General features: G+C 34.5%; 2 protein-coding genes and 1 long non-coding RNA gene across 5 annotated transcripts; all 3 read left to right on the forward strand.

Moving 5' to 3' along the window:
• The first annotated feature begins 7,268 nt into the window (after nucleotides 1-7,268).
• Nucleotides 7,269-9,876, forward strand: LOC108201168 (uncharacterized). Of its 2 annotated transcripts, none has more exons than XR_001802890.2 (5): nucleotides 7,269-7,637; nucleotides 7,822-7,901; nucleotides 7,986-8,068; nucleotides 8,187-8,259; nucleotides 9,436-9,876. It is a non-coding gene; the product is annotated as an uncharacterized LOC108201168 (long non-coding RNA). The 2 variants fall into 2 exon arrangements; XR_010287614.1 differs by having other exon boundaries at nucleotides 7,986-8,049.
• A 383-nt stretch (nucleotides 9,877-10,259) lies between these two features.
• LOC108222866 (thaumatin-like protein 1b) lies at nucleotides 10,260-13,910 on the forward strand. Of its 2 annotated transcripts, XM_064084583.1 has the most exons (4): nucleotides 10,260-10,446; nucleotides 10,545-11,232; nucleotides 13,339-13,427; nucleotides 13,517-13,910. In XM_064084583.1, exons 1-4 carry the CDS (start codon nucleotides 10,392-10,394, stop codon nucleotides 13,519-13,521), a joined length of 837 nt encoding a protein of 278 aa, XP_063940653.1. In that variant the 5' UTR covers nucleotides 10,260-10,391; the 3' UTR covers nucleotides 13,522-13,910. The 2 variants fall into 2 exon arrangements, with proteins under 2 accessions (XP_063940653.1, XP_017252308.2); XM_017396819.2 differs by lacking the exon at nucleotides 13,517-13,910 and having other exon boundaries at nucleotides 13,339-13,441.
• A 2,024-nt stretch (nucleotides 13,911-15,934) lies between these two features.
• LOC135149290 (thaumatin-like protein 1) lies at nucleotides 15,935-17,935 on the forward strand. The gene is made up of 3 exons (XM_064084579.1): nucleotides 15,935-16,302; nucleotides 16,417-17,086; nucleotides 17,490-17,935. Exons 1-3 carry the CDS (start codon nucleotides 16,257-16,259, stop codon nucleotides 17,803-17,805), a joined length of 1,032 nt encoding a protein of 343 aa, XP_063940649.1. The 5' UTR covers nucleotides 15,935-16,256; the 3' UTR covers nucleotides 17,806-17,935.
• The last annotated feature ends 3,618 nt before the right edge of the window (nucleotides 17,936-21,553 follow it).

Here is a 21,553-nt window from a genome sequence, read left to right on the forward strand (position 1 = left end):
GACATGCATATATTTATATATGGATGGAGTGAGAATAAAGGGGATGAGTAAATGCACAAAAGGCTGTGTTTGAAAGGTATGTTTGAGAGGTGTTTGGGGAAGTGAGTTAATGGTGAGCTAAGCATGAATACTTTAAACTTACAGCTTTAAACCATTTCTTAATCCTATATTCTTTTAGATTATGTTTATTTTGTTTTCTACTGACTAAACCTGTGTTATTCTAATTGAGTTATTCAAAAGAATAATTAGAGGGAGCGTGGGTGGCTTGTTTGCATGAGCGGTTTCCTCACTTCAAGGCAAATTATAGTATTTATTGAGTTTTTAGCTTAATCATGCTTTGTCTCTTGCTAATTGCTCCTACCAACTTAGTATGAGTTCTTTGTTTGTTTCAGATTTCGTAGTACATTAACACGTGATAATGTAATTAGTCCATAGAAAATGTATCTGCCATAATCGTAATGAATAACCTCTTCTTAAAGGTCGACAGTTCAAGTATCAGAGTTCATATAATAAGTGAAAATTTGTAATTCTACCCCTGAGACTTAAAGATTGTACAGGTTACCAAGTTCGAATGAATCAGGGCCTAAGCAGTGTTTTGTTTAATTTCTCCTTGGCAAGTAGTAGCACAAGATTTGGTAAGTGAGAGATATTCTGGTATTTATTATATTGGTTCAAGAAAAGAGAGAAGGAAATAATGAAGCAAGCAGGAGTGAATGAAAGAAATAATAAGCAAGTAGACCACATGATTGCAGCCAAACGGGCGTGGTCTGTTTTTTATGAAGTAGAGAAACCACTTTAATCACATGGCCAATCCCAAATCCCCTCCCTGGACTCGAGAACTCATCTTGACCCCTCAGATTAAAGCCCACAACCCTAAACCACTCTTATTTCCATGCTCACCTTTCTTTTGTTTTACATACACATGTACATTCTTGACATGCTAGGCCGGAAACACGGCTAACCTACGCTGCAGTCCCGACTAAACTTCAAAATTTTATTGAATTTTTCTTAAGCCCGGATGTTTAGTTAAGAATTAACAGAAGCTCTGCTGGTATTCAAAATGTTCGGAATTCTAGTTCCACAGGGACATAGATATTATATATTCAGCCCCCTGGAATTACCTTCTGCACTATCACTATTCTTTTATCATATGTAAAATTCTAGCTTTTAAATTCTTGTAGTACAAAACCACAGCAGTAAATTTCACTTTTATGTGGGCTTTCTAGTTCTTTGCTAGTTTCCATCATTTAGATTCTCTCAAATTATTTATGCAGAGACAAAGGCAGCTCATACATTTTGCTTTTGCTTCTTTTTACATCCTCATAAATCACTGCAATTCTTTTTCATGGATTGGTCATGGGAACTAAATATAATTGCCTTATTTCCAGATCATTCTGCAAGTTGTTTAAGATTATGTCAAAATAACTAATTATCAGGTAACATGTGCAGAGGATGCTCTGGTACATGACATGAAAGGGATATATCAGGTTCAAATATAGTGAAGTCATATCCAGGTACTACTGATAATTCTATGGCCAATTATTCTCGGGTTCGAATGAGAACCAAAAATCTGAGAACCAATTTGTTTTTTTTTTTTCACTCGACAAAGAATGCAAACAGTTTATAGCCATACAGGAAAAAAAAACATTGGTTCTCCGATTCTCATTTTTAGCGTAGTACTCACTGGACTCGGACCCTATACACTATACAGGACCGATGTTGGTTCACGTTGTAGTTAAAAAAACTTGAATACCTGAGCTAGATAGATCACTGATCATTTCAGTTTTAAAATGATGGAACACCTTGAGTTTTTACTTTACAAGCTGATCTATGATTATTCACACACTATCATAAAATATTTTCTGTGTGAATTGTAACTTAAGAAAGAATTTGTTTTGGTGCAGAGCAACATATTGATGGTTATGTTGGCCACCACATCCCACTCTTATTGTTAAGTCCTGCTTTCACCTCAGTACTCATTGGGACCAAAAACAAAACATTCCAGTGTGCCTTCTGTCTCCTTGACTATACATTGTTGAGTCCATTTTATCAGAGGCAAACACCATTCATCAGCCCATGCCTATTGCCTTCACCTATATCCATCATTTTCATCCTGCATTTTCATTGTCTCTTGTAACTTAAATTAATCCACTCTTATTTATAACATAATTTACATGTAATCATGACTCCTAATCTGTGTTCCGCGGTCTGACAAAGTAGCATGGGTGCTTCATTATGCAATACTCTTGTCTTTAAATCAAAAAATGTATCCTATACAAACTTATGTCAATATGACTAACTTTTTTGGATTATATTTGGAATACTAGTTAGCAAGGCCATAGGTCCATAACTAATTAAGAAATGGATCAGTTAAAAGTCTGTAGATTTTGTAGCTGTAGTTATCTTAATAGTCTTTTTAGGTACAAAAGTTTGGTTTCATATGATTGTCATTACAATGAACTCTTTCCATATGCTCTATGATTCATATGATTATAGTCATGAACATCATAAGAAACACCTATTACAGAAAACCAAGTGTGATAATAATAGATATAAGCACGCGACGAATATTAATGCTTCATAACTCAATTATGCTAACACATTCTTGAAGTCAACTTAAAAATGAATAAATATTTGGGAAAATGATGTTAGAATCAATGTAAAGATGGTATCAAGACATTGTCATTAATAGCTTTCTTGATCATGTTGCACTCTAAGAAAAAGAAAACCTAAAGTTGATCTTTCCATTGGATACTTTGATCTTTAAAAAGGTTAGTTAGCCATGGAATGATTAAAGCTTGGTTAGTGGGGCTGAATCTGCTTACTCATTCTTTACCAACTTTATACAATGAAACAGTTTCTACATATGAAAAGAGAAGCAGCTTTGAGTTTTAGATGCTCCATATCCATGGTAAATCACCAGCTTTCATTGACTTGACATGAACTGAAATGATGGTCAGCTCCATTAACTAAAGCACTCCTACATATAATTAACAGTCTCTTTCATTTACAAACATCATCATACAAGACTTGCACTTTTGGCTGCTGAAATGGCCAGCCAAAACCAAGGGCTTGTAAAGATCATCAAAGTAATGACATTGTTATGCTATAGATTTAAGTTACAGCATGACAGGCCTGTATGGATTATCAAAAAGGAAACCAAGAACATTAGCTTTAGCATGGCAATAGACAGCTTTTATAACAGTTTGCTTGCATTTTTGAATGTGCTGTGGATTCAAATTGAAGTTAGCTTCAGTTTATTGCATTAAAGTGATGAGGTTCCTGCTTCATTAAACTCATTTTTCTCATTGCTAGTCAGCAAAGTAACTAGATGACAACTGAGACTGGTGCCTGGTCCTGTTTTGTTTCGTTTTTTGGTGAAAAAAGTTTATGCTTAGTTTGTCTCTGACCCCCAAACTGTCTAATTGTTTTGGTAACTAAAAACAAATTGTACATTTGATTTGAGCCATGTCTCAGTAATCTTAATTCTCATAGAAGTTTGCACTTCTTTGATATAGCATCACAATGAGGATTAAGTGAGATAAAGGAAATCTACCGAAAATATGTAGAGATTTTAGAATAGCATGAAGAAACGAGGCCAGGAATAGAGATGTATAAGATCATTGCAAATATTAAAGAAAACAAAAGCAAAAATGAGTTTTCGAGTGACATACATCACTATGTACCCCAGAAATGGAATTTCAAGCATAATTTTTGCGCGACTAAGCCCAAAACTTTTTTTATAATTGCATTTTTTCTGTGATAAACTGGGGCGCATTGACCTTGAGCATTGAGTGGTAAGGTCATGTTCATTTGGCTAAGTTGTTATTATCAAGCATGTCATATTTCTAAGAACCTCTTTTGTAGGCTCTATATTTTTCACAGTTGTGACTTCCAAAGGGTCTCCAGTGTGCTCCAATAAGATTCAATTGAGTATTTTCCACTTTCAAACTCCGATCGGCATAAGACGGAGGCAGTAGAGGACTAAAGGTAGAGCAGCGGCCAGTTAAGAGTAACAGGAAGCAAACTAGTGAAGTACACTAGATCGTAAATAAAACTAGTGAAGTACTGGGCTACTGGTGGACTGGACTTCAAAATTCAAGTTGGGCCATATGAAATTATTGTAATGATAACCGTAATGTGTAAGCCAAAATCTGTAAATATATCTATATATATAAAATTTATTGTTCTTAAATAAATTTATATATAATTTAATTCGGTTCGGTTCAATTAAGTTTGTATCTGGTTTAGAAAAATTTAAAACAAATCGCCACGATATCATTGATTTGGTTTTTATTGAGTTTAGTTATTAACTAGTTGTGAAGCCGCGCGTTGCGACGGCCTATAAAAATTATATTAATGATCAATATTAATATTGGTAGAATGTAATAATTTTGTGACTGTCTATAAAAAGCATATTAATGATCCAAAATTAATATTTGTAGGATAAAATAAATTTTATATTATAAATATCTTGATGTAATACTAATACTAATATATAAAATTGCAAAATTGGACTATAATTCATAGTGAAAAAACTGAAAATAAATTTCTACACATGATTAACAATTTAAAGCACGACGAATCTTAATTTTTTTTTTTAAGTAATCATGTTCCTACATTATCACCTTCCTCCAATATTTTTGGATTGATTGTGCACAAAAACATCTAAGTTAAATCTGAGATAACGGTCTATAACTACCCTTGCTTGTAACAATAGTACTGTCGTCCCTTAAAAGTTGCTTGAACGGAGAATACAGATAATGCATGAATAATATTTTCCTGTGTACAAAATAAATCATATAAAAATTAACAACAACAAACATGTCTGATGAACAAAACAAATACTATAAAAGAATAACCAACAAACAAACATCACTAATAGTTAATTTATTGATATCATCCATCAATATCATGTTAAGACTATATTTTTCTCCCATGTTTGGATTTGTCGACTCCCACATAGCGGTCTATAACTACGTTTGTTTGCAACAACCTTTATTATTTTTTTAATACCGTATAAATAGCCTTCACTTATCGTTGCAGAAGAACGGCACCACCGAGTTAGAAATCGAGCAAGAAAACTATCACTAAAACTATCACTAGAGAGAGGTAGAGTTGTGGTATTGAGGGAGAGTAGGTTGTGTTTAGATGATCCAAAACCCTACAACCTACAAGGATATTTATAGGTCCAGAAAGATTTGTGTGCTACTCTTTCCAATAATTAAATAATCTGAAACAAAATCAGATTAAAACTTTCAAGCTGCTATATTCCATAAATAATCTGAAACAAAATCAGATTCTGAAACTTGCTTCTAATATATCCGAAACTAAAAAAGGTAGTTCTAATTTTTGATATTTTTCATTCGAAAATTCCAAAAAATTAGAAAATTAGAACGGAGCGATGTGAGAGGCGCCACCTACACGCCCCTTCTCCTTTATATAAAAATAAATTCAAATTAAAACTTTCAAGCTACTATATTCCATAAATAATCTGAAACAAAATCAGATTCTGAAACTTGCTTCTAATATATCCGAAACTAAAAAAGGTAGTTCTAATTTTTGATATTTTTCATCCAAAAATTTCAGAAAATTAGAAAAATAGAACGGAGCGATGTGAGAGGCGACACCTACACGCCCCTCGCTTCTACTTTATATTGATACTAGTTGAGAAGCCGCGCGTTGCGGCGGCCTATAAAAATATATTAATGATTTAATATTAATATTTGTAGAATAAAATAATTTTATGACTGTCTATAAAAAGTATATTAATGTTTCAAAGTTAATATTTGTAGGATAAAATAAATTTATATTATAAAAATTTTGATGTAATACCAATACTAATATATAAAATTGCAAAATTGGACGATAATTCATGGTGAAAAAATGAAAATAAATTTATACACGTAATTAACAATTTAAAGCATGACGAATCTTAATTTTATTTGGTTTTTTTTTTTTGAAAAGTAATCATGTTCTTACATTGTCACCTTCCTCCAATTTTTTTGGATTGATTGTGCACAAAAACATAACTTAAATATAACTACCCTCTTAAAAGTTGCTTGAACGGAGCAAACAGACAATGCATGAATAATTTTTTCATGTATACAAAGTAAATAATATAAAAATTAACAAAAACAAACATGTCCGATGAACAAAATAAATATTATAAAAGAATAACCAACAAACATACATCACTAATAGTTAATTTATTGACATCAATCATCAATATCATGTCAAGACTATATTCTTTTCCCGTGTTTGGATTTGTCGACTCCAATATAACAGTCTATAACTACATTTGCTTGCAACAACCTTTACTGTACAAACAGCCTTCAATTATCGTTGCAGAAAAACGACACCTCCGAGTTAGAATTCGAGCAAGAGAAAAGTATTTCTATTTTTTGATATTTTCCATCATAAAATTTCAAAAAATTAGAAAAATAGAACGAAGCGATGTGAGAGGCGCCACCTACACGCCCCTCGCTTCTCCTTTAAAAATCGAGTAAGAGAACTATCAGGTAGGTTTGTGGCATTGAGAGATGAGGTTGTGTTTAGATGATTCAAAACCCTACGATCTATACGGGTATTTATAGGTGCAGAGAGACTTGTTTGCTACTCTTTACCATAATTAAATAATCTAAACAAAATCAGATTAAAATTTTCAATCTACTATATTCCATAAATAATATGTCTTTCTCATAATTAAATAATCTGAAACAAAATCAGATTAAAACTTTCAAGCTACTATATTTCATAAATAATCCGAAACAAAATCAGATTCTGAAACTTGCTTCTAATATACCCGAAACTGAAAAAGGTAGTTCTAATTTTTGATATTGATTTCATCCAAAAATTTCAGAAAATTAGAAAAATAGAACGGAGCGGTGTGAGAGGCGCCACCTATACGCCCCTCGCTTCTCCTTTATATAAGTATATTGATGATTGATATTGAATATTGATGATTAGTTCGATTTTAATGGTTTAATTTTATTCGGTTGTTTCGATTTTGATTTCAATTTTAATTTTTGGTTAGATTTGGTTTATCCCTGCTAAATTTTAGGATCCACCCTCGGTATCTTTATGATTTGAGAGAGAAACGAGAAATAATTAAAAAAAAAATAACACTCTGTTTGGTTGGCCTGAATGGAATCATTTTAGCCCAGAATAGAATGGGCCATTCCATTCCAAAAATAAAAATTTCTGTTTGGTTGGCCCAAGGAATGGAATAGCCCATTCTTTTATTCATTCCAATCCAATCACTAATCAGACAATCGATTCATTTTTGGAAGTGCGGGTTAAGCCCATTCCATTCACTCACGAGTCACGCCCGCCTCTCTCACGCAGCTCTCCCTCGCCTCCCTCACGCAGCTTTCTCTCGCCTCTCTCCGCCCCTCTCTCTCGCCTCTCTCTCTTCCTCGCATCTCTCTCTCATCACTCCTTCCTCGCATCTCTCTCTTCTTTTTCTGCCTCTCCCCAGTCGCCTCCATTGCTGCTCTCAGACAAGGGCGATTCAGAGTTCAGACTCTCGCATCTTCGACTCCGCAGATTTCAATAAGCTCCATGTCCGACGCATCTCAAGCATTCACTTTACCATTTGCAACGATTTTGAAATCTAAAATTATCTAAGCATACAGGTTCGAGCTTGATCTATTTGAATTTTTTCATCAATTCTGCTAAATTGTGTAATTTGTAGACTGATTTAGATGTATTCTCTGTTAATCTGGCTGATTTATGTGTTAACCTTTACTTAATCTGACTTTTTAGTTGTAATTTTGTCTGATTTGTCACTGGTTTGTCTGATTCTTGGGCTTTACACAGTTTTATTGAATCATATATCTTTGCTGTTGGGGTTTCAACTCTTCTGAACTGGGGAATTTTCTTCAAGGAGATAATTTTAGGTTTGTTACTCTTTAGTCTTGATTTAATGATAAATTTACTGATCTTGTACTAGTTTATGAAATCAGTGCTCTTTTAAATTTTAGGTTTGGCTCTGGGCATTCACAAGCTTTTAAATTGGCAGTCTCAAGCTTATTGGTGTAATTTTTGGTCAGTCTGAAAAGCCATAGTATGTTGTTTTCTTTGCTGATGTGCCTGCAAATTATCTTTTCATGTTGCACTGCGATACTGAGTATAGAATAGCGTGTGTTGTTGATGAGTGTATGTTTTCATTTCTTTTATTGCAGTAAGTTAGGTGTGTGTCTTTCAGACGTTCAAAAATATCTGCTAAAACAGGAGAAGTTTCGGCTGCAATCATAGGTTAGCTCCTTTCAAGCTTGACAATACTGGAAAAGCAATACTAACAGTAATCTGGTTCTCTGTATACTGGTTAAGCTGGTTCTCTGTACTAGCCTTGTTAAATATCTTTTGATGATACTGAGATGTTAAATGTATTGCCATTTGCGACCCCTTTTCTATTCAAGACATTCATGTGCTGACATCAGGAATGAGTATGAAGCTTATAATTTGGTTAGGTTGGCAAGTAGTAATCTGATTTCTGTTCTAATGCTCCCGAGTTTTTAACGATAGAAGAGAAAAAAAGTGATATAAAAGTTTGAGACATATATTTTAGGACCATGGTTATTGTATATAGATAATTCACTCAGAAATCATTCACTTTTTTGAATTTCAAAAGGTGAATTCAATTTTTTTTATTATATTTCTGATGACTACATTTCTCGTTTTAACTTCTGGTTTAAATTGGTTTATATATTAACTTATATGATATAGATTTCTGTGTTTAGATTTTTTGACTGGAGAATCACTGTAGTTTGCAAGTTCTGATGATTATGCTTTTGTTTGAATGCCTCAGTTTCTACCTGGAGATGATTACTTTCTTTTTTGTTTGGTAACTTTTTGAAATTCTTGGTTTTTCTGATTGGTAACTTTGAGTCCCCTATACAATAAAATAATGTGGAGGATTTGTGTAATCTGTTTCTTTATGTGACACCCTTTTGTCTTTTAACTGAATTTCCCATGAGGTCGTGTCAGAACAAAAAAGAGATTCAAACTTGGAGAAGTGAAAAAACTAATCTTTAGCTGTGGAGTCTTATTTGTAAGATTCTGATGCCTTCTGTTAGCCTAGTCTACCACACCCTGTACTTGTTCTCATCACCTCTCTGCTCATAACAACATGTTAAGATTCTTCTGAGTATCCTCATCACTTTTCTTTCAGTTATCTACACTTGCCTTGTTAATTATATATATTTTAGGTCTGGTACATTATGCTCATTAGTTTAGCTCTGTGCTCTATGGTCATTCTGAGATGATCATCTTCTTACTAGGATCCAGATTCTATAGCATTCAGCTTGTGTTGTATCATCTTATCAGAGGCATATTTTGCATTTTTATGTCTAATCACTTGATCCACACATTTTTAAGGATGCTTGGTCTGTTTCTGATCTTTAATTTTTTGACCTTTTTTTTTACTACAAGTTACAAGGTAAAGGTGGAAGATATTGTTCAGAGTGCTGGCTCTAATTTTTTGTGAAGATATTTTTATTCCCTGAGACCGGCTTGGAAAGTGGAGTTGGTCATGCTGGAGGAGTGGGAGGCTAGTAATAGTTTGAAATCTTGACGACGAGTTAAGTGCCATGTCGGTTATGTGCCATCTGGACAACGAGTGGTAGGCCTAAGCAAGCTCTCTTGGGTTGCTGATGTTTTTGCAAGAAGGTTTGAAGATCCATCACTGACAGATGATGTCTGTTCAGCTCTACATTATAGAAAAATGCCTATAGGTCTTGCGGGTCTTCGGTGTTCTCATTTTCACTTCACAAATTTTGCATTTTACATGTAAATTATGGACAACTAGTAGCGGCCGAAGTTTGGATTTTATTTGTAAATTTTTAATATTTATTATAGTTGATTTAGGTACTACTATTTTGTGTAATGAAATGGAAAGTATGCTATTGACATGAAATTTTTAATTTATAAATTCGTGAAAGTTAAAATTTTATATAGAAAAATTTGTTAAAAAAACAATTAATTACCATTCCATTCCTTTGGGTAACCAAACAACTCAAATGAATGGAATGGTTCATTCCATTCCAATCATAAAAAAAAAAACCAAACAAGAGCTTTGAATTGATCATTCCATTCAATCTTCTTTCCATTCTCTCACCATTCCATTCATTATTTCATTCCATTCTTAACAAATTTCATTCCTCCCAACCAAACACAACATAAGGGAACAAAAGTTTAAAAAGGAAGAAAGCGCAAAACCATTTATTTTAAATATGAATTTCTAATTCTTGGCCTTGAAAATGTAACATAAGAAAACAAAACAAAAGCAGAAAAGCAAAGCATCCCCCATTTTCATCTTTCACCACCTTTCTCTCTTGAACATTCAAGAACCCCCCAAATAAATCAAACTCATCTCCCTGATTTCCCAGATGGGTTTCTTTCTATTCACCATCGCAATCCTCGCCACTCTTTCATCTATCACAGGTACCACTCTTTCTCCACATGGTCTCTTGAATTCTCATTAATAATCATCATATTTGCTAACTGTGTCTTATGTATTTGTTGTTTGTGTGTATTTGCAGAAGTGGACTCAACATCGTTTAGAATAGTTAACCAGTGTAGATACACTGTCTGGCCGGGAATTCTCACCGGCGCCGACCGGCCCGTCATAAACCCCACAGGGTTTGCTCTAAAACCCGGAAAATCGAAAACCATACCCGCCCCGAATTCTTGGTCGGGTCGGATCTGGGGTCGGACCCTTTGCTCCACTGATCGGACTGGCAAGTTCGCTTGCCTCACCGCCGACTGTGGCTCCGGTAAAGTCGAGTGTCTCGGCAGTGGGGCCATCCCTCCTGCTAGTCTTGCTGAGTTCACTCTTAATGGTGACTCGGGTCTTGACTTTTATGATGTCAGCTTGGTTGATGGGTATAATTTGCCGATGCTGGTGGTTGCCAAAGGGGGGAAGAGTGGGGGGTGTGCTTCGACAGGGTGTTTGGCTGATTTGAACAATGGGTGTCCGATTGAGTTGAGGGTTTCGAGTGGGAAGAGAGGTGTGGCCTGTAAGAGTGCTTGTGAGGCTTTTGGCGATCCCATGTTTTGTTGTAGTGAGGGGTTCAATACTCCCGATACTTGTAGACCTTCGGTTTATGCTCAGTATTTTAAACATGCTTGTCCGAGATCTTATAGTTATGCTTATGATGATAAGACCAGTACTTTTACTTGTCGTGGTGCTGATTATATGATCATCTTTTGCCCGAAGCCTCACACAAGGTATCAATTGATTCACCTCCTTTTAATGCTTAGTTATATGTTCTAGAAAATTTGTTTGTGTGATATTATTATTATTGTGAAATTATATGGTATAGGAGTTATCTGTAATTATCAAGTGTGGTTGTTGACGTGTGACATTTATTAAATGTTGTTATATAGTAGTAATTGGGATGTGATCATGTAACAAGTTGCCTAACATTACTAGTTACTAGTTATATAATTAGTACAAGATTCTAAATTCAGTAGGTGTATGTATGACAGGGGCTTTTATGGTATTTATGATGAATGTTAATGTAGCTAGTTTTAAGTAAGATATATAAATTTGATTGACTATTATATGTCAGATGATTAATTTTTATTATTTGAAGATGATTACTCGAAAGTAAGATCATTTATCTTTTTCAGACTCTCCTTGAATGTCTTTCAGATAGGAAGGGAATGTCTTAAGGATTATAAGGTCAGCACATTTGGCGAGTTAACAATAATGCAAGCTCAGCCCTAAAATTATTGAGAGCGATTCTTCTCTCTTACCAGAGGAAGTTATAGCTGATATTGAGCATTGGCGAGTATGCTATTGAAAAAGTAAATATACTGTATGTTGACAGTAAAAGTGGTATGCGGTTTCATAATGATTTTGTGTCTAGAGCTGTCTCCAACTACATTTGGAATATAGGTCTTCTTGTGTTAGCAATGGAACACCAAACAACTAGCAACTAAAGTAACTTAGAATAATGTAGCACAGATCGACTAAAATGTCGAAAGTTATCTAGTAGCTGTTAGGGCCCTTCTTAGCTAGAAGATATGACCAAGAAGCTTTAGCTTATGAAGTGGTGAATGGTGATGGCCAGGAATATTGTGAATTCGTGATTAAGCATGCAAGTCGGGAAATCCCATTAGGAAATCTTTGGTGTGCATATCTAAGAGTTAAATCAATAAAATTTCATGCTTGCAGTCTAATTAATAACAAAATCTTTCTAGATTAAAAATTTAACTTAATTTATTTTTGATGATTCTGGTCTTAGAAAGATAAACTAGGGTAGTTTAAGGATTATGATACTTAGATGACACTGATTTTGATAAATCAGATTTTGAATATCATTAATTTGATGAATAATTGATAAATCCATGAATTTATCTGTATATTAACCAAAATTCTGCTGAGAGACCTGTTTATGACCATCTTCTTAAACTTCTACATCACCCTGTGTCACATAAAACACCTTTTGCTGTAGTCTAAATACTGATAACAAAAGGAATGTTAATATATGATAGAGAAGACCTGTTAGTAGTTGTATAAATGTCACAGAGTCTTCAGCTTGTGTCCTAAAAGGTGTTCTTTTACTTCTTGCTACTTGAAGATGTTTTAGCACCATCCGTTCTTCTTGTGCTGATACTTTGTAGGATAATTATAGATAAGTATAAGTAATTTTTACTGTGTTAGATATTCCATCTTTACCATGCATGGTTTTCTGCAGGGAACTGATAACTTATAGTTCCTCGGTTATATAAGCTATTTAAATTGATTGGATGAGGTTTCCTATTATAAATGCTTCAGTTAGAAAAAAGATAATACCGGGAACTGTCTTGTAAGGTAATATAAAGCAATTACAAATATTAAGGTTTTTTTATTCCATCTGTCTGTTCGGCTACACAAGATATGTTTGATGAAATGTACAAGTTGTGGGAATCTGCAACTTTAAATTTTTTAAAGCTATATGTCATTGCCCGCTTGAAAATTATAGGCCATGACATACAACATTCCAAAGCTTGAGTAATTATTATGATTAATATCATTTTTTGTTGCTACTTTCCTGCTTACAAGTTTTTTTCATCTCATTACTCCTCTTTGATGCTGCTAAATTCTGCTTACAGATTATTAACTTCAGTGGCCCATGTTCTTGCCTTTTTGCCTTGTATAAATTTGTTGCATCTTGTTTCTCCATAATTCTTGAATCCATTGTATTTTTAATTAAAAAGACAATGTCACATAATACGGACTTGGCAACAAGGTCATACATACACTTAGCAAAGAAAAGAAAAGCAATGTCATTCATATCGCATATTTATAATTACACATTTCTAATTGCGGTTTTATGGACCACTCAGTCAAAAGTTACTGGGAAGAAGAAAGGAAGTCGCTGATCTGCCATTGATCAACCAAACCATGATGTCCATTGGAAGGCGTCATGCAAAAGGTGAGTCGAGATAACGAGCGATCTTGTTTGCATATTATGGCCTTTTCTGTTTCTTGGCTAAGAATGACTAACATTTAGATTGCTGTCAGGGTAATATACCATCATGTGTGATCGAGATGTGGCTATATTCTGCAAGACGGAACCCCCAATGCTGGACTAGTTCTCTAATTCATTCACCTAATTTGGTGACTGTATTTCCTTTTTCTTGTACATATATCTTCCTTTCTTGTACTTTCTAGCATATCTTTCCATATAGTTGGATGCTCTTTGATGGAGAAGGAGAATATACAGTGACGTGTTGCATTTGACAAGTTTTGAGAGTGTTGCTGGATTACAAAGAGACATGATTGTTTCTCCGCCACCTGCCTCGCAGGCTGCAGCATATTAAATTGATAGAGATGTTGCAATTAATTATGGATATTAAAACCATCTGCCATGGAATGAGCAGTTTGTGAAATTGATCGTAGATCGTGTTCTGGCTTCTCTCATCCTCAGCTCCTCAACTTGTCTCTGGTATCTTACTAGCATAACAATTTACAGCATTCTTCAGCTCAATCTTTAAATTTCACATGTTGTGGTATAGTGAGACCTGAGGCTTGCGTCTAAGAGCAAGTCCCATGTCCAATAGTAATGTTAAAATAAATGTAGCTATTATTATAATTTGAAACCAAAAAATGGTTTTTGGTACTAAAATAGAATTTATGGTCTAATGCTAAATGCGAAATAGTACTAAACATATCCAAAAAAAATATTCTAATTACATAATCTTAAAGTACATAACTATATTTGTCACTATTATTTTATTAATGCATTTTGTCTCTTGTATGTTTATGTGGCAATTATACCATCATCTATACTTGGTTCTATATTTATATTTAGTATCAAGTATTGCATTTTGCTATTTTACATTGTTTAGCATCTTATTGGAGTTGAATTTTTTACTTGAGTGCTGTATTATAGCAATAGCACCTACTTTAGCACTACCATTGGACTTAGTCCATGTATATCTGATCACAGACCGACTCAATTCTGATGCCCCAAAAGATGATCAAATTAGGAGGACTAGTCACCCACAACAAAATCAAAGATTAGCTAAGCGGGTTTTTGTTTTAGAATGGATTTTGTTGCAAAAGGATGGGCTTTAGAGAAACTAGAACCTTCAATTATTATTACTCCAACAAACAACAAAACAAGATTTGGGCAAGGGGCAGGGGTTGGGCCCTATTAACGTCAAGGAACATGAAAAGAAGAGAAGAGATTTGACGTATATATGAAAAGCATCCTATGCAATGTTAACTTATTTCACCCTTAAATATCCCTGCACAATTCTGGTCACGCCTTTAAGGAAATTACAGTAATATTTTATCATTGGGCATAATTTTAGGTATTGTTTTAGGTGTGGCTTAATTCCTGTTTATCGGAGTCGAGAGATACTCAATATAGATGCAGAGTTAGGAACCTACACCGTACTGTAGATCCATACAACGAGGAGCTACTGTCCTGCTCGTTGGTGTACAAATAATGAAATAATCACATTATTGAATACTGAGGATTTTTCATTTTAATATAAATATAAACAAAATTTTATTTTAATACAAACTCTTTTATTCAACATATTAGGAATATTGCTAAATTATCATGAGAATATCGCTGAATTCTCAATCATCCTCAATACCATTTCCCATACCATCCTTTTATGTCCACCACTTCCACTATCTCCACCATCATCTTCACTACCAGAATCAATAACAAGGACGAGGACAGATTTGAAAATTTTCTTATTTTTGGAGTTTTTCATCAATTTTTACAACACAAATCGCTAATTTATAAATTAAATATTACTAAATTGTATTAGTTTGTAATTTTTATTTATGAATTGATTTATATATAGCCATTACTCAAAAAGAACACGGAAAACTTTAGAATCAAATATAAAATCTCATCAAGAATTTGAATTACTCTCAAATTTTAAACTGACTTAACTTTTTATTATGAATAATGACAGTATCCTTCATGTTTAACAATAATTTCTTATTGATAATAAGGCTCAATACCACGACCATTATAATTTATTAATGGCGGAGAAACGAAATTTATGATCCAACAATGCCGGTATGATTCTCAATTTTTGTTACTTTTTTTTTTGTCGTACTCAATTTTTGTTACTTGATTAGCACCTTATTGTTAATAAAATGGAGTTCAAGCCAAATGAATATTGCAAAGTTATTTAAATTGAATATCATTAATGATTATTATCATATACAAAAAACAAGCAGCTTTAGAATTTGTAGAATAAGAGTATATTTTGCCTAACTAAGGGATTATTATCTTTATTCTACAAAAAGACTAAAGAGTGATATATGGAGAACAACTTTAGGTATAAGATAAGAAAGATTCTAGTTTTATCATTCTATTTTTCTAGGGTTGTGCTTAATATAATTTTTTATACAAAATATACTACTCCATTTAAGTAGATTTCACTCCTATCAATTCTCCCCTGACCTCACCACTTAAATCCATGATGTTCCTTTCATTAAAATATCCACTTTTTCATTTGTTTTCTTCTTTTTGTTCATTAAACCCTACTCCTTAACCTCCTTCCCATTTCTCTTTCACACTCTTTCCCTGCAAAGAAGAGAGAGAGATCTCCATTCTCTTAGCCACCTTATCACTAATATTACTACTTCCATCCCTTTCTTCTTTGGATCTTTAAGAAAATCTAACACTCTGAAACACACTTAAAACACTTGCACACCAAACACACCTCTCTCTCTCTCTCTCAAATCTCTCCCATCAATAACAAGGAAAAGCAAAAGTAGACAAAATCCCATGGATCTGTTGAAGCTCTTTCTTGCTCTTGCACTGCTTTCCAGAGGTAAATTTTTTCATATTTACAGGACTAATTCTTGCTAGCTAGCTTTATATTTGTCACATTTTTAATTAATTATTTCTTCAACTTGTTAATTACATTTGGTAAATGTATGCATAGGTACATTTGGAGCCACATTTACATTTGTAAACAGATGCGAGTACAAAGTCTGGCCCGGCATTCTTGCAAATGCAGGCACAGCCCCTCTCGAAAGCACCGGTTTTGAGCTAGCCCAGGACACTTCACGCTCTTTCCAAGCTCCAACCGGCTGGTCCGGCCGCTTCTGGGGTCGAACCGGCTGCAAATTCGACGGATCCGGTTCAGGCTCCTGCTCAACCGGAGATTGTGGGTCAGGCCAAGTAGAATGCAACGGCGCCGGAGCTTCACCGCCGGCCACCCTAGCTGAGTTCACACTTGGGACCGGCAGTCAAGACTTCTATGACGTCAGCTTGGTGGACGGGTACAACGTGGCCATGATAATCGAAGGGAGCGGCGGGTCGGGTATGTGCGCTTCGACCGGGTGCGTCACGGATCTGAACCGGCAATGCCCGGCTGAGTTGAGAGTGAGTGAGGGCGACGCGTGTAAGAGTGCGTGTGAAGCGTTCGGGAGTCCAGAGTACTGTTGTAGCGGCGCGTATAATACACCGGCTACTTGTAAGCCGTCGGTTTATGCGGAGATGTTCAAGATGGCTTGTCCGAGATCTTACAGTTATGCTTATGATGATCCAACCAGCACGTTCACTTGCACTGGCGCTGATTACACCGTCACGTTTTGCCCCAACATGCCTAGGTAACATATTTTATTTCTCCAAATTTTTTATGTCCAGTTTTGTAGAGAACCATTCCCTCTAAAACCTTAAGGTGTTAGAGGAGGCCCCTTTATGGATCTTATGCTTATATTCAACACTCCCCCTCACTCGAAATCCCATTATTTGGGTTGAAGAGTGGATCACGGGCGCCCATCTTTGGAGCATAAATTGCCTTCGTGTCCATTTTAAATTGTGAGAATATTGGGGGTGGCAGGGGCTCGAACCCGAGACCTCCCGCAAACCTCGCTCTGATACCATGTAGAGAACCATTCCCTCTAAAACCTTAAGGTGTTAGAGGAGGCCCCTTTATGGATCTTATGCTTATATTCAACAAGTTTATCTTTTTTGAAAACAATTGTATATTGACATTATTGATGTGTACAGTCAAAAATCATCAAGAGAATCAGCACCAACAACCACCATTCCAACACCAACAACAACAGTAGGTGACGCCACTCCTACAACAACAACAAATGGTGATGGGTCATCATCAGTCACGGGTGGTGATGCAGGGTTACAGTCAGGCACAATGGGTGGTTCGAGTACATCATCAGGGTCAGGAACTGATGGTGCAGTGATGGCTGATGATGGGTCATGGCTAGCTGGTTTGGCCATGGGTGACTCCACAAGGAGTAATCATTTGCATTTCACTTTACATTTTCTCTTTATTGCATTGTGTTGTTTCAGCTTTTTGTTGTAATCTTTTTGCTTTTGTATTAGGGTAAATTAATCTGCAGTAGATTCATCTAAACATTGTAAACAAACAACTGAGATGTCTCCTACATTTTTCACTGTCAAATATGTACCATATCTAGATTCTTCTCTTGCTACTACTACCCTATTTTGGTCATCTCATAATGGATTCAACTGAAATTAATATTAGATTCTTGGTCAAATTTCTGGGGACATCACGTGAAGACTTAAAGCCAACCCATTGGCCTTGTCTTTTTCTTTCATGTTCCAGACAGCTTGGGCCATCTTGTATCACTGGACAAAACGGATTGCAATCTTTAGCCTGGTTGCCCAAGAACTTAACTGGACTTTATTTTACAAATGATTTTCTGAATTAGGAAAAAATAAAATCAGCAGACTAATTGTTACTATTAAGATTTTATAAATATAATCTTATTATTTGAAAATTTTGTATATTTTAATTTAAATTTGCCAATTATATCCCGTTCAGCATGATTGCATGACTCCTGGATCATATGTACGTATTTAAATGTGGAGGGTATCACGGACTTGTAGCGAAGTCGACAACTAGTCAATGACTTGGAAAGAGTAAAGAGAAATTTAATATAAATAACTAAAATATGTAATAAATAAAAATATAAAAAGCCATTTCCCTCTCTATAAAGCAGTGCCAGTTTGATAATTATATTGTCTTAGGTTAAAAACTGGGTCGGTCCACACCACAGCACTAGGTTCATATCCTGTCCAAAATCATATGAACTTGCGTTTGTACTCGTGTTCTAATTTTTAATTATTTAGTTTTAGACGTTGATTCCGAGTTTTTTTAGCAGTGAAAATAAGTGAATGCAGGTGAAGATAAATAATCAACCGTCTACAATGGTTACATTATACTCCTATAGGATAGTACTGGTATTTCCTTTTTTCAAGAGAGAGCACTAAAATTATTTTGAACAGTGTGATATGATTGTTTCATGTCTTCAGCGGTTTATAGGGTAGTAGTATCCAACAACATAAAAAAACAACAATTTTAACGTACTAGTCTAATTTTATAAAATCAATTTTGATAAATAATTCGTTTTTAGAGTTAACTCTAATTCTCTCATAAAATATGGATAGGTATAACTCCCAATAAAATATTATTTTTTGTAAATAAATATTTAGTTCATGCATGTCAGTAAATTAGATACCATTTTTCAATATATTCACAATGAGGGACTGAGCTAGTAAAAAGAAATTTGACAGATTTTTATCATTTAAATTTTATAAAATTATAGAGGTACTCCAATAGAATTTATAAATTTATAGATATTTTTTGAAAATATGTTGATATTTTCCAAGATCCGTCTCTATCGCAGCTCTTTATCACAGCTCTTTATCACAAATGTCATGATCCTTTGTACCAAATTGATATTCTACTCTAAACTTTCCATTAATGTCAATATTAAATCTGTGATTTGATTACCGAATAACATGCTGAATAATCAGAATATTACAAATGGCTACAAATTTATAAAAAGGGGACATCAGGCCGGGAATTCGAAACCCATTATGAGTTTTCGGTCCTACATGCTGCCAAATTTTAAGTCTTTTGACTTTGTTGATCAAAGCAGAACTACTATCTTGCTACAAAGTGGAATCTAATCGAGTACGGTCGAATAACAATTAATTTATTGGTAGTAGAAAGTTAACCAGTGATTCTAATCTAGTGTTAAGAATATTTTAATTTAAACAACTAAGAGCATCTCCAACCATACAAAATCCTTAGCTAAAAGATGAGTTGACATGCCAAATATAAAAAAATTAGCCAACCGTTGAAAAAATACCACTCCAACCACATTCATCTGTTAGAGTATAATTTTAGCCAACCGCTTATGGATGACTATATTTGTCGATCCGCTACAGGTCTGTAATAAATCTATAGGAATATTACACATCATTTGTTACCATATTGAACTGATATATTCTATTTTAACAATCTAAAATATTAATAACATACTAATTTTAAATTATAGTCAACCAATATAGCCAATATCATTGAATCACAATGTCTTACAGGTTGAGCAAATTTTACATGATGTTTCACAGGTCCAATTTCACCAACAATTATAGTCAACCCCGTTGGAGATACTCAGTAACATTTATCCTGAGGTTAGATATATTCAACCATCAGATTTATATACCATTTCTTCTCTGATCGTCCATAATATTAAAGTTCCAGATGCTCATCTTCACTTTTTATCTTCTGATAAGTTATATTCTAAGTAAAGTATTGATTTAATACAATAGGATACTATAGTGTTTATAAAGAATTTGGTAGTTACACAAAGCCATCGTAGTGTGAAGCAATCGACTACGTATTCACACAGTGACGGAAAAATAGATTACGATAAAGATATAAATAAAGTTAAGACCAGTCAGGAATGAACAATGATTTGTTGCACTCATCCGCTTTAACCTTTCCTTTTAGCAATTTACGTTTTGCATATTGCAATTTGCTTAGCTTTGGTCTGTTAAAGTAAAAAAATACTACTAATATTTTTACTTTTACAGAAAATAATGTCTACTCTACTCAATCTTTGGGATCCGAATTGAAAGACTTTGCTTGTATTTATAGTTTCTGCTTTCAACTGGCAATGGTAGTTATGTGCAGTTAGTAGTAGTTGATTAGATTGGGCCTTGTTAATGGCTTCAACTTAAATTTATGTCCCCTCTTTAATTTGCTGGGTGAAGATGTAGTTAAGTCTGTTGCCTTCAACACATCAGCATAGAATCAGATATTCATGACATGAATCCGTATTCACCCAACCCACAAATAAATATTACTAATACAACAAACTATGCAATGAATCATTATCAGTCTTGCTATGTACTACTATCCCAGTTTTCCATTCTATTAGGAGTCCGGTTCCTTTCAAGTGATTGTTGCAGCAAACTATCCGTGATTTTATTAGCAGTACAAAACAGAGACAAATGCAATGAACTCTACCAAGTCTCTGTGTTGGTTAAAATGTTACTTATTGAGTTTCTTGACTATAAATCAAGACTGATATCAACTTCACTTAGCCAAATGGTTTGTTCTATTCATCTGTCTACATTGGCCCTGAAGAGGGGATACTGTAGGTGGTTCCAAATTTTGTTACATTGTAAAGTTCCCTTAAGCCTTGAAGTATTGCCATCCCCGGTAGATTAATTCCAATCATAACAAGTTTCGTCGACATTGCATCCATTCGTAATCCACAAAAAATCTTGTTAAGGGATTAGCCTGCTAAAGTAAAAGTATATGATCTTTAGTTGTCAAGCTTTGAATCCGAGAGTTGATAGTGAAAGTCAGGTCACTGGAATCTAAATTTTGAACCGAATGAGGCCATACTCAGGGTACCTCAGTTGTCTTGGATTCAACCTTCGAATGAATGGAGTAAAGTATGAAATCTGATTATGCTAACCAAACCATGAAGTTTATTTGTTACGTACTCTCCAGCAGAGATGAAATTGTTATTGTACTTGAAGACAAGCTTTTCGTTTACATCTTTTTGTGGAGAGTGAACTCTTGATGATCGAGTCCTAGTTGTGGTGAAACTCTGAAATCATTATTATGATCATGTCTATTGTTTTCAAGACAAAATAGATGAATCAAAAGTGCAAGTAACGGAAATATAACTGGAGGAACAGTGGATGCAAAGCTTGTAAGATTCTGAAATGAAACTGAAGGCGGAAAATTATCACTGCCAACCAGCCGATTTATGTGGATTGATTCG

The sequence above is a fragment of the Daucus carota genome, chromosome 1 (assembly GCF_001625215.2).
Source record: "Daucus carota subsp. sativus chromosome 1, DH1 v3.0, whole genome shotgun sequence".
Taxonomy (NCBI): Eukaryota; Viridiplantae; Streptophyta; class Magnoliopsida; order Apiales; family Apiaceae; genus Daucus; species Daucus carota.